General features: G+C 44.7%; 1 protein-coding gene and 1 non-coding gene across 2 annotated transcripts; both read left to right on the forward strand.

Moving 5' to 3' along the window:
• The first annotated feature begins 7 nt into the window (after positions 1-7).
• On the forward strand, positions 8-6,712 carry trhrb (thyrotropin-releasing hormone receptor b). The gene is made up of 2 exons (XM_037090406.1): positions 8-2,176; positions 3,519-6,712. The coding sequence occupies exons 1-2, from the start codon at positions 1,397-1,399 to the stop codon at positions 3,939-3,941; spliced, it is 1,203 nt and encodes a 400-aa protein (XP_036946301.1). The 5' UTR covers positions 8-1,396; the 3' UTR covers positions 3,942-6,712.
• A 6,189-nt stretch (positions 6,713-12,901) lies between these two features.
• On the forward strand, positions 12,902-12,972 carry trnag-ccc. Its single transcript has one exon. It is a non-coding gene; the product is annotated as a tRNA-Gly (tRNA).
• The last annotated feature ends 354 nt before the right edge of the window (positions 12,973-13,326 follow it).

Raw genomic sequence — 13,326 nt, forward strand, 5'->3', positions numbered from 1 at the left:
CCCCTCCAGCGCCAGTCAGCAGTCGACATTACGAACACAAGCTTAGTTAAATGGCTCTAGTTTAAGCCATTATTCACTGGCTTGCATAATAATGAATCAATGTAACGTCGAGCAGAGATTTTTCTTCAAGTAGGAAACTGATTTTAAAGGAAACTACAAACATGTAGAACATTAAGGTCCAAAAACTGTGCTTGTAGCATTGGAAATCTATTTTCACATTTATTGCTAAAATTGTGGAAATTTTCTTTGTGCTCACAAAAAAATTAAATAAATCTGATTTGAAGAGAGTCTCCAGTTCATATACACTGTGGACAGACTTTAGTTTGTATTATTACCTCATTAATATTCTAAATATTAAAATTCTGATTATAAATTTAATCTCCAAAACTACACAGTGCCCCTTTACTGTGGTATTTACACCTTTTTCTGCAAAAACAATGTCAGACACACATAAGAGAGTTTCTGTATGTGTGGACGGGAGCTTTAACATCTTCTACATGGGCTGAGAGGTCTTTCCTGCCCAACTGCGCCTGGAAAGAGAAAAATCAGTTCATAGCGATGATCTGGACACTTTGTTTGGAGACTTGACAACATGTTCTTCATCTTACAGAGATGCCATCGTCTCATCCATCAGCTGTAACTTGAAGAAAACTTGAAGAAATGTTCCAAATAAAATCCACTTTTAAATTATATTCCTATTGAGAAGGCATGAAAACAATGTGGCGACTGCAGCAGCTCGTTCCATAATGCAGCGTAATTTATTAAAGAGGCAGCCTGTTGAGCTGAGCTGGTCATCAGCGGCGAGGCTGCTTCATAAAAGACACAAAAGATTTATGATTTTGACGTTTAAATAGCTGTGAGGATCGAGAGTCCGGAGAGAAACAGAGTGTTTCAATCAGCTCTGACTCTGATGTCTGCAGCCTTCTGGAAGTTATCAACCAGCATCAGAGCGACAGAGAGACACAAACATGTTGGTACATTTTGACGTCTGAGCAGCTTTGTTGATGAGGGAGGTCTCGAGTCGGAAATGTAATGATGGGCTAATCCCCTCGCATGCGTAATGACAGCTGGTGAGAGGAGCACGGCTCAAAACCAAACCTCCATCTGTCCGACCGACACAGTTTGTTCTGACGAGGACGCGGCGACGCATCGCCTTTTACGCACGACCACGACGGCGGAGTGAGTTAACAGCGGAGTGCGAGCAGCTCTACTTCTTGTTATGATGGTCTGATGTGAACAGCACTGCTGGGTGGACATTTTCAGATCGCTTTACACTTTTTGAGGACGCGCAGAGTTGACTGATCTCTCGCTTCAGTCGCGCGTAAAACCGGTTTGGTGCGTCACGAGGCAACATTCGCCCCCAAAACCTACTTATTTTTTTAGCTGAAACAACAAGATGGAGAACTTTACAGCAGCTCCAGAGCTCAATCACACTCTGGGCGTGTGGATGGACTACAGCATCCCGTACAAAGTGATAAGTAGTTTGCTGCTTTTGGTGATTTGCGCTCTTGGAATCGTTGGCAACGTGATGGTCATCCTGGTGGTGCTCACCACCAAACACATGAGGACTCCGACCAACTGCTACCTGGTGAGTCTGGCCGTGGCTGACCTGATGGTGCTCACGGCGGCCGGGTTGCCCTCCATCACGGACAGTTTATTTGGATCTTGGGTGTTCGGACACTACGGCTGCCTCTGCATCACCTACTTCCAGTATCTGGGGATCAACGCGTCCTCCTGCTCCATCACAGCCTTCACCATCGAGAGATACATCGCCATCTGCCATCCGATCAAAGCTCAGTTTCTGTGCACCCTCTCCCGAGCGAAAAAGATCATTTTGTTCGTTTGGGCTTTCACCTCTCTGTACTGCGTGATGTGGTTTTACCTGTCAGACATCCAGGAGCTGGTGTACGACAACATCACCATCATCACCTGCGGCTACAGAGTCTCCAGGAAGTTTTATCTACCCATCTACTTCTTCGACTTCGGCGTCTTCTTCGTGCTGCCGCTGCTGCTCTCCGCGGTCTTGTACGGGCTCATCGCCCGGATCCTCTTCCTCAACCCGCTGCCCTCCGACCCCAAAGACAAGAAGAACGGACAGAACAACCACAACGTCAACAACAAAACCAGCTGCAAGAACTCCCGCCACTCCAGCTCCACGGCGAGCTCCCGCAGACAGGTGAGAGGAGGCGCACAGTCACACCTGGACCCCGATGTGTGTTAATGAGCTCAGAACAAAAAGATCAGATCACTTTTATTTGAGCCACAAGTCACACATGAGTCAAATGAACGGTGCTGAAATGTATCCAAGTACATTTACTCAAGTACTACTTCATTCTGTGCCACTCTATACTGTACTGTACTGCATTCCAGGAGGAGGAGCTGTCCTCTGCCCTCCTTCACTACATTTACAGTTTAAACAAATACTGCAAACTACAAAAGTAAAATGCTGCTCACACATGACGTGACATCACTGAAGTCTGACAGTGTTACTCCACATCTTTTGACATTTAGCCCACAGAGTAAATTGCCTTAAAATACTGACGTACTTTATGATTAAAAAAAAGAAAAAAGGAAAATAAAAAAGTAGTTCACCTTCAAACTACTTAACTAATTCACTGTCGTGATAAAAGATGAGTAAGGCAGAACATTTCTGTCAAAATGCCACGAAACTGAAGAAAATACTGCTGAGAAAAAAATACAGTCAGTCTTTGAATTAGGCATCGTTACACTCGTCTTAATCCAAAGATGAATTGCCAATACAGGACTGAATGGTTTGAGATTATCTTTTGTTCCACACAAAATCCTGCTGTAACCTCACCGTAGAACTCAACTTCCAGAAGAAAAACAATGTTATAGAATTAAATTAAATGAGATTTCACCTTGAAGCAAGAGTTTGTTTATTTTGTGTGGAGAAGCAGCGTGCAGCGTCGGCAGGCAGCAGAGATTCTACTGCTGAAACCGTACAGGCAGAAAAATGTATTTTAGGCACCTAAAATAAATCTAGCTGTTTTAAGTGTATGCCATGTTTTTAAAAATATTTTTGGCACTTTACATTGCCGTGAAAAAGCCTGACACTCCACTCCTTAAAGCATATCGCTTCAGTTTTTTTATTCAATCATCTCCTTTTTCTGTCACATTCAATTGTCCTCAAGTATCCTGTGAAAAAACTAGAAAGTCCTTTACATCTGAGGAGCTCCAACCAGCCGCGTTTAAGAAAAAGACTTAATGATTAATAACTTAATAAATTTATTAAAATGATACGTATAAGTGTTGTCTGGTCAAGCAGTTCAAACTGACCCTTTAAAAACTGAGATTATAAAAGGGAGGAAGTCAATCAGTGACGACGGAGAAAAAAAAGGTTTGATTGCGTCTTTCTGTCTATTAAATCAAAATCATAAAGAGAAGAACTGAATGTGATGTATGGCTCCATATTTGTTAGTTTTATTTACTTGTGATCAGCTCAATAGATTTGATTTGCCCACTTTGGTCTGATATTCCCGATATTTCTCCCTCTGCAGGTGACCAAGATGCTGGCTGTGGTGGTGATCCTGTTCGCCACGCTCTGGATGCCGTACCGCACTCTGGTGGTGGTCAACTCCTGCCTGGACCAGGCCTACCTGGACAGCTGGTTCCTGCTTTTCTGCCGGGTCTGCATCTACCTCAACAGCGCCATCAACCCGGTCATCTACAACGCCATGTCGCAGAAGTTCCGCGCCGCTTTCCGCAAGATCTGCCGCTGCGGCAGGAAAGGCTCGGACAAACCGGCCACCTACAGCGTGGCCCTCACGTACAGCGCGGTGAAGGACACGTCGATGGTGGAGAGCACCGATCACTTCACTACCGAGCTGGAGGAGCTGACCGTCACGGACGAGCTGCTGTCGGATCAGAAAATGTTCCCAGATCCCTGCGTGTACGGGAAGGTGAATTTCAGCGACGCCTGAGATTCAGAGACCAACGGAGGATTGTTTAACGGAGTCTGTTAAGTGGGAATATCGCTCCTTGAGTGCCTGCTGACCTTTTCTGAAGCCAGACTGCTGTATAGAGAGATGTAAACACCAATTACAGCCAGTGATGAGTAATGACAGTCTTTGAGGCGTGAAGCCAAACAACACTTCATCGAGAATGATACCGTGCGTTGTAAAGCGACAAACGCGGACAGATAAGCTTTCGTAATCACATAGCTGTTATCTCATCTCAGACTCGCCTCACATGATAAACTGTGTGAGTCAATAAAACATGAACGTGGGCAAAAACACCATTAACACTTCGTATATCTGGTCTCAGTCCAGCACAGACTGTTGATCTCTAAAGGAGACATATCATTCTTATTTTCAGGGTTCATCATTTTATTTCAGGTTACTGCTAGAATATGCTCGAAAAACACAGAACATACAAACACTCTGTTTTAGATCCTGTCTCTTTAAGGCCCCACCCCTCTCTCCTCTGATTGGTCGGCTTACACACGCCTGAGCCAGCACAGCTAACAACAACGCTAAATCAGTTCTTACGTGCCAAACTAGCTGCTAAGTGTGTGACATGACTGCATCTCGTGATGTCACGAAGTGTCACAGAGTTAAAGGCGGGACTACTGACGAGGCGTTTCAGGAGCGGTCTTTTCTGTGGGAGAGAGGAGCTTCTGTTGGTGCAGACTTTGACCTTTTAACTTTCAAGATCTTTCACAAGCACAAGAACCCCTACAACACACTGAAGGAAAGGAGAAAAAGAAAACAGATCTCCTTTAAAGCTGCACAGGGCAGCGCAGCACTCGCAAGCTAACAGTCTTACCAAATGTGAACTCCAATACCCATAAATCCTGCAACATGAAACTGTTCCCGACACGTTCACGTTTACCAACACAGCCGGTAAGTGATGCCTGAATGCCGAAGAGATGACAGAAGCAAGAAAAACAACACCAACGAGTGAAGAAATCAGTGGAGAAGTGTTGATTGCCTGTGCCGTACAGAGACGTTTGGGTCCGAGCTAAGAAAACAAGGTTTCTCTCCAACCCCTCGCCCTGTGCAGCTTTCATAAGTGTACGCCATCCTGCCCCCCTGATGTTTTCAGGCCAGGCGGTCCATTAAAGGGTGAATCACACCTGAACCTTCACAGACAAAACAGGCCCTATTTTTACTGTGAAGGACATGTATACGGCCTCGAGCACAGCGTGGAAAGCGAGACAGACTGTGCTGAGTGTGCCCTGGAGGCTCCGGCTCAGCCTTCACGAGCTCTCTTGAGTGCTGCGTCGAGCTTTTTCCACCGAGCGCTCGCTGACAGCGCGGGGGAACGAGTCACGGAAACCACTCTGCAACTCGGACTTTTAAAAAGTGCCATGATGACGTTTATTACGTGTTGCTTCGGCTTCCACAGCATCACCCTGCTTCTGATAAGACATCATTTATAAAGGGTTTATAAGCCGTCACTAATGGCTTCACCTATGGGCAGGAAATCATTTTATGGATGAGTCGCTCTTTAAGTGGCAGGTACTTTTGTAAACAGGGCTTTCTGAGAAATGTCTCCGTCCAGACGAGCGTTTTAGCGCCGTTTTTCCCAACAAGGCATTATCATAATGCGTTCCAACATTTGCCGATGATGTTCGATGATGAAATAAGGTCCCCAGAATTTAATTTAGACCTTGGTGCCCATGGTGGGCACTTAGAGACCTCCTCAAGCTTCCTCAGCCGGGGGCTTTGAGTGACGTGATGGAGGGTGTCACAGTGTGCTGAGACAGCCTGGAGAGAGAGGTTAAACCCCTGGAGGTCAGCTCAAACCTGCACCGCTGCCGAGGTGCTTCTCAAACCTTCAAAAACTAATTCATAAATCTGATCAGAACAGCTTCGTTCATGAAGTCATGAACCTTCGTTGATGCTCTGAGTTGTAAAAGGTTAACAGACACGTTAATGTACAACTTATAAACCCCGTGTTAAACACGCCTTATCAGACAGTGGGACCTCCGTCACTTACAGCCACAGCAATGATTGTACACCTCGATGTTTATCAGTGTGAATACAGAGACGTAGTGCAACATATAGAATCTGTGAGCTCCATCCAGAATTCAGTGTTCGAGCTGCAGCGAAGTGAAGTGAATGTTTTGCTCGGTGTCACGTGACCTGTGGATTTAACAAACCGTCGCTTTGCTCGTCTCGCTTTCTTAGCTTGCGAAACGGATCGGTGCGCCGCGTAGATACACTGACGTTGTGTTGTGGCGTTTTTTCTTTTGTGTGTGTGTGTGTGTGTGTGTGTGCCGGATCAGTGACTGTTTATGGACTTCTTAGCACGGTCGACCACACTGGGGAATATAATTGGGCGGCAGCAGACATGAAGCCCTGACACTCTGAACAGGGTCTCATCACGACTGCATGTGGAAAATGTTCTGTAACAGCTGCAGTTTTCTCTAACGATTGCACCGATAGTTCACACGCCTTCAGTATCAGTAGATTCTTGCCCTCGTGTGTGTCCCCTGTGTATTTAAAGTGATGGTATTTATAGTAACTCTTCTGTCTGTAAGTTGAAAAGAGAAGCTGTGGATTTGTAATCAGGCCACTCTTGCTTTTACTATTGCCTGATATTAATTTGTGATGTACAGTTTGCCAGCTGCTGCCACAGTTTTGCTCTTTAGACTAAATGTGATCCCGTGAGTTCGATGGTTAGCTAGGAACTACTCATGTGTGTATTTTATCTTTCTGTTTCAAATAAAGTTGTTTCTGCAATTACAGTTTTAATGTTCTGCTTTTTAAGCGCGGACCTGCAGATTCTCTCCGGCATCAGCGGCCGTTTCTTTTCTGTCTGAAACGGTTTGTCGCAGATCTGCTGCTCGTTACTTCGGTTTTATTTCTACCAACTGTCCTTCCTGTTCCTGACATTTCTCCGCTAACTACCACCCACACTCAGCAAGGCTGAGCTTCAGTCAAAGGACAGAAAGGAGAAGATTCAAAATGACAAATCCAAAAGTTCTTGAAATTAAGGTCGTAAGTAAAGTTGATTTTTAAGTGTCATTCCCGACTCATCTGACCCGACCGCCAATCCAAAGGCATCAGCTGATGACGAGTTCGGAATGAGTGACACATTTTTTTAAGATTCAGTGGCTTGAATAATAGTCCTGGCAGCCAATAGAGGGCCATCCCTCTCTTGGTGAATAACTGAAAAGGGCACCATGTAGCTCTGGAGGAGAAATTATAATATTTACAATATTAATGAGGCAATAACACAAACTCATAAATATTTATTTCCTCCTTGACTGAACAGACAAACTGTTCTTGGAGGAAAATAAATCCCACCAGAATCCCACAGTTTGAGGGTAGGAAGACGGCAGGGTCCGCCACATGTACACAAAGTAAAACAGTATGAAACTGTGTCGTCTTTTAAGGTCAGCTGAAAACAGAGAGAGTTTGTTTATTGAGTTTTGTATTGAAATTAAAAAATCAGTCAATGAAGCTCTTCCCCAAAATTACGTAGTGCACCTTTAAGGGTTAAACTGGCAACTAGACATCGAGAGACACCAACTAACTACTAGTCAGTGAGATGGTGGAGAGCTACACAGGGATAAAAGAAGCGTGTATATTGTTCAGAAACACGATTGTTTTCAAGCACATTAGCAACTTATTAAAGAGAGAATTTGTCAGTGTTGTGTTGGCTTATTTCTATACACCATAGAGACGATACATCAGATTCACGTGGTGTTTAATTGACAGACGGCCCCTTTAACGTCCGGCTTTGACAGTATATAGATTAGTATGCAAATATGTTGAACCACAGGTCACCTCAGGCAACAATAACTCCCTCCTCACGTGGGATTTACCTCCAGATTGTGCGAGTTTCTCACCAAATAAATGAACATCATGCTTCTGTACCCATCGAACACCACATGATATAAGCTCGCCGCTTCAGTTAACCGCTAACTTGCCACCATCTCCAGGATTAAACCGTGCGGGTGGAATTTCAAAAGGATCCGTCCGGTTTCCTGCGGAGTGTGAATGATGTTTTAATGTGAGGTGCTGGGCTGCTGTCGGCTCCAGACGCAGACGTGAAAATGGCTGTAAAACACTTCTGGGACAAGTCCACAGGGAGACGGTCGACAGGCCTCTGATGTGAGCCCGTCTTACACCCTGACAGTCTCACACTTCTGTCAGCGTGCCCCCTGAGTGCATCAGTCTCAGGACTTACATTCATGAAGGACTGTTTCAAGTCCACACTGGTTCATTTAAATCAATTCAGTTCAATTAAGAAGAAACAAAAACAAACAGGTATTGAACTATCTCCTCTGAGTGCTAACGGTGCAGACAGTTTCAGGATTATGTAGCGATGTTTCCACACATCTCTTTAGATCAGACGTGGAAAGAAACTTAAGTACAGTTACTCAAGTTCTGCACCTCAGTAAAATTTTGAGGCACTTGTACTTCACTTGAGTATTTACGTTTTCAGCTGCTTCATACCTCCAGTCCACCACATTATATCCAAATATATTGATTTCGAGTTCTAGTAAGCTTGCAGATTACATGCTGCATCAGAGCTAAAGAAGTGAAAGTCATATTTTCAACATCATACCTTTCATTTTACTTAAGTATGACTTTTGAATACTTCTTACAACTCAACATTTGCTGCAACACAACTGCTAACAGCTCTATGAGGATGCTAACGTGCTAATTCGTACCACTATTCCTAAAGATGATGTTGATTTCAGGTGACAAGTCAGATGATGACCAATGTCACTAAAATGTCCCGTCTGGTTTACCTGAATATCAGCAGCCAACTTCATGACAATCTACTTAAAACTTGTCAAATTATCCAACTTAAAAAGACACAAAGGGCAAATTCACGGTCATCAACAATGTCATGTAAAAATAAAGAAGGTCTGAACAAAACATGGTTCCCATTCACGTCACATTTCATGGCAAATTATTGAACCACAGGTGTTTTATTTCCCCAAAAAAGTGCTACTATTGGTGTCTCAGGTTAATCTACACGACGTTCCCAAACAAACAACAGCAACAAACGTTTTGGGGTTTTTTTCTGCGATGACGCTCCGACTGAAAGCCCTCGCGGCTCGGATACTGTGCGCCTCCGATATCAGTCGATATCGCCGCCTGTGATGGTTGGACGTGCTCTGCGGTATCGATCCATATCCAGAGTGCGTTGGAAGAAAAGACAGATGGCAAGAAAGTGACACGTGAACAAAAAAAAGAAAGTATATTGTATTAATCATCGTTCATCAGAACAGCTGAGGCATCGCTCAGAACACCTGCTGGGTTTATCTTCGCCTGCATGTCCTCAACTACTGCTTACATCTAAAAATGAGACCATGAGCTACATTCAGCCCTGATAAGATTTTGATGAGGCTTCTCATCAAGTTTGAACATGAACTCATATCGGTGCTCTCTGCTACTGGCTGGCAAAGTGTAAAAACTCATTAACTCCTCTAAACAGGCCCACAAATCAACCCGTTGTAAAGCCAGAAGTATTGAAACTCAAACATTTGCCGTGTTACGTTTGGTTATGTGCTGCAATAATTCCTCTTCAGATGTTGCCAGGCAACCTCACGGTGACAATGAGACTCCAGGAAGTCACCGTGGCAAGAAAGCAAACAGCCGGATTCACCCTGAAGTGTGACACCATTATTAATCTTACACTCAGCAACTCATTTTGTTTCTTGAGAGCCAAAGTTTATCCCAAACTTATCAAGTGGTGTTCAAACTATTTAGTGACGAGGCACCACTTCACACAAGGACATAAAAACAACAAAAAAGCAAGAAGATGGCTGATCTGCCACCAACACCGTTTGATCGACAGGCGATTTCTGCAGATTTGCAGAGCAGCGACACCACAGCAATTATCTATTAGCCAAAAGGGAGAAAACCAAGTAGAAGAAGAAGAAGGAGAAAAAAACAAAACAAAACTGTAGATTAACACTTTAAAAATTACACTCTTGCATGACAGGTTATAATTAGCAGACAGTGTGCTGGATGCAGGCCTTTGAATCAGATGAATAGCATGAGTGCCTCTCTGGGAAGTTAAATAACGGCGCCGAAACATTAAATAGTCTGAATTTGCCGTAATCAAGTGTCAAAACAAGACGGGAACTAATGAGCGAGAGGTACAGTACAAGAGGCCGTGACACGGCAGACAGGGAGAAAATGAGAGAGGATGAGCAGCGACAGGAGCATCATTCAGGTTAATGAAGAGAGGTGGAGATAAGAAACTTTTTTTCCGGCTCATTAACTCCGGTATAAATGTGTCTGAGCACAATAAAAAGAGGTTGTTCCGCGATAATGGGGACCGTCATGTTCGCCATGACACCTCGGACAGACACAGCAACAAAGACAAGGGGGCGGATTAATTACAGCTCGCCCGCGCCACGAGAGCAGCCGTCGCTTTTACCAATAATTACACGTGGAAGAAGACGTGGCGTGAGGAGGGGCTGTTCAAAGAGAAGCCACTTTTTTTTCCCCTCTCAAACAATCCTGATGGAAAATTACAGGGTTTTTTTTTTCATAAGCAGCCGCAGAACTGAAACTAAGTGCGGTGAAGCCCTCAGCTGAGGATTCCTGTGGCTGTATATTTCAAAGGATGCGGCTGGCAACTTGTCAACAAACCTCACGCAAAAAAAAACTGTTACTACCGACAACCTACTCTTTAGTATTGTGTGTCCAGAGCCTGATATACTGTGCTGATATATGAATGTGCCACACTGATGCACTGTGAAACAGGCTCCTTTATGTCCATGAATGTGGGCACTGGAGTTTATTTTGAGTCCATCACACGTTGCCCACACCGTCTGCCTGCCATGAATTCTCCCCACAGCTCTACAAAATGTGTATTAATCCACAGATGGAAATAGTACAAAGCAAACCCTGCGGACCGTTGTTACATGTTCTGAGAAAGATCTCGCTGGTTTGGGACTTTTCATGAGATTTGTTCACAGCAGCAAAACTAGAGCACAGACTGCGCACCTGTAACGTTTCATGGCTGCATCCTGCACAGATGTGACGCTTCATCAGTGACAAAGTCTGTTCTGTACTGTACATTCAGCTGTCAGAGTTCACAGGGTCGATCAATCCGTCAGCAGCACTCATGTCGCAGCGAGCCGGTCTCTTCACTGAGGGACGCTGATACATGATCGACTGGTTTACATGCTCTCAGAGTAAAACAACACACTCAAGCAGGTGTTCAGACACAATGCAACATGGTTGTTTAAGTCAGTTTAATCAGGTTTGTTGGCAACAACTGTAGTTTCTTTTGGACGACTGAGTGGGAGTCGATGCTTCAGTCTGTAGTTACAGTGTGGCGCTCTCTTGTGATATTCATGGATTTTGGCTGTCGTGTTTTCGCCTGTGTGTGCTTCAGGTTGCTGGACCTCGTGTTCCTCACACACCTGCAGCTCATCTACTCATCAGCTCCAGCGTTGGAACAGCGGCCTTCTCTGCACTCGCTGCCAGATCGTGGCGATGAGCGTTTCTAGTTCCAGCGTTTCTCTCGTTAAACCGTTCAACTTTGCTGCAGCTGCACCATCAGCCCGGGCACGAGCCTGAGCCAACACCTGCTTCCTCCTCACCTGAGCAAAATCAACAAATTCCTCCTTTTTATTTCTCTGTGTCTGCTTTTTTTTTGTATACATGTATATTCTCTTTCCATATTTTAAAGCTTTCACAGGCAGATGGAGGAGAGGACCAAGAACATTTGTCACGTTACTGTGCTACAAACACATACGATACACCACGATGCATCAGTAACCACTTTAAATAGCATCGTATACCTATGAATCAAATTAAATGGTGCCTTTGCATTTATTGCAAATCACATAAAATTTGAAAACACCAACAAGTTGGCGACATCACTGTGCCATTAAAAGTAAGATTGTTTCCAAGTCTGTCTTCATTAAAAACAGAGTATTCTGCCACTTCTCCACGCTGTTGTTACATCCGCCGCCTGCGGAGAGGCGGCTGCGCACGTATGGCATCCAAAACATCTAATTACTCCCCCCTCCGTCTACGGATCCCATCGGGGAGGAGATCTATTCATTACCAAAGAATGTGCAATCAACTCAATAACGATACACTCGCATGATTCCCCTGCTGCACAGCTAGTTTACTTTAATCACTTAAAAGGTGCTAATTACACCTGCAGAGAGGAGGCGTCTCATCAGGAGGAGCTGAGCTTTAATCACAAACTGATTGTTTTTAAAAAGGCCACTCGGGCCTCCCTGTGACACAGTAGCCCCTTTTAGATAGAAAAGGTGGCACATTTGGGGCAAAGTAAACGCTGCAATGTGCCACCTTGTCTTTCGAAGAGGGAGGTGTAATATTCCTTCTTTTCCAAAAAGCCGCCACTGGGGTAGGTGTAAACATGTGATGTGACGTGAAGTATGAAGTTGGGCAGTGAACAGTGAAGCAGGTCAAATTTGGGCTTTTAGCAGCTTTCCGCTACAACAACAAGCGGACAACGAAGACAGCTACAGAGACCGAGGAGACGCTAGCATCTCCAGTCGCTCATCTTGAGGTCTGCGGATGAAGTGATGGACTGACTGCTGCGATCAGCTGTTTCCTGGTTTTAAAACTCCCCGCCTATGAGTCAGTGCACGTCATCGACACCTCCGCCCATCTCACGCAATTGCCAGCGCATCGACTGCTCGGATTTACACAGCAAGGGAGGTGGAAAGAAGTGAACCCTCCGAGGTGTCAAACTGGCGGAGCAAAACAGACTCCCAATATACAGTACCACCTCCTGTCTGAATCCATGGACCTAGTGGACCTGCATGAACCTTATTGTCTTCCTTATCTGATTATGGGTCAAAAGTACGACTAGTATATCTTTTATCTGTTCCTTCACAAATAGAATTTGTGGTGAAGAACTAAGAGACGCCAGCAGATCACTCTCTCATCATTCTCTCATGAAACTTGACTTTAGAAGAGCGCCGCTGGTGTAGTGGTATCATGCAAGATTCCCATTCTTGCGACCTGGGTTCGATTCCTGGGCGGCGCATGCGTTTTCTTGAATTTCCTCCGGGATCAAGAAAATATCTATCTAGCTATCCATCTTTAATTCAGTGCCAGATCGTTTTCAAGGGACTGATTCGATTTTCAAAAAAACAGTCAATCTCCAGCACAGCTCTTTTAATGAAGTCCTCAAAAAGCAGGACTTTTAAAGATGGTGGTGTGTACCTGAACGCAGCAATATGGGGGGATGGGGGTTAGGAAATGCAGATGGTGAGTGGTAACTGTCATTCATTATCCAATTCCCTGTGGTGGTCAGCCGGCTCGACAACATGTATTTTTTTACTTTGTGTCCAAGTGAAGTCAGAGAAGGTCCTCGGAGACGTTAGCTGCTCTGACAGGC

Source organism: Acanthopagrus latus, chromosome 3 (assembly GCF_904848185.1).
Source record: "Acanthopagrus latus isolate v.2019 chromosome 3, fAcaLat1.1, whole genome shotgun sequence".
Lineage (NCBI taxonomy): Eukaryota > Metazoa > Chordata > Actinopteri > Spariformes > Sparidae > Acanthopagrus > Acanthopagrus latus.

Excerpts from the sequence above, each read along its gene's own strand:
- trhrb (XM_037090406.1), top strand. The coding sequence starts at position 1,397 with ATGGAGAACTTTACAGCAGCTCCAGAGCTCAATCACACTCTGGGCGTG. Across the intron at positions 2,177-3,518 it reads CGGCGAGCTCCCGCAGACAG|GTGACCAAGATGCTGGCTGT; the intron begins GTGAGAGGAGGC and ends CTCCCTCTGCAG.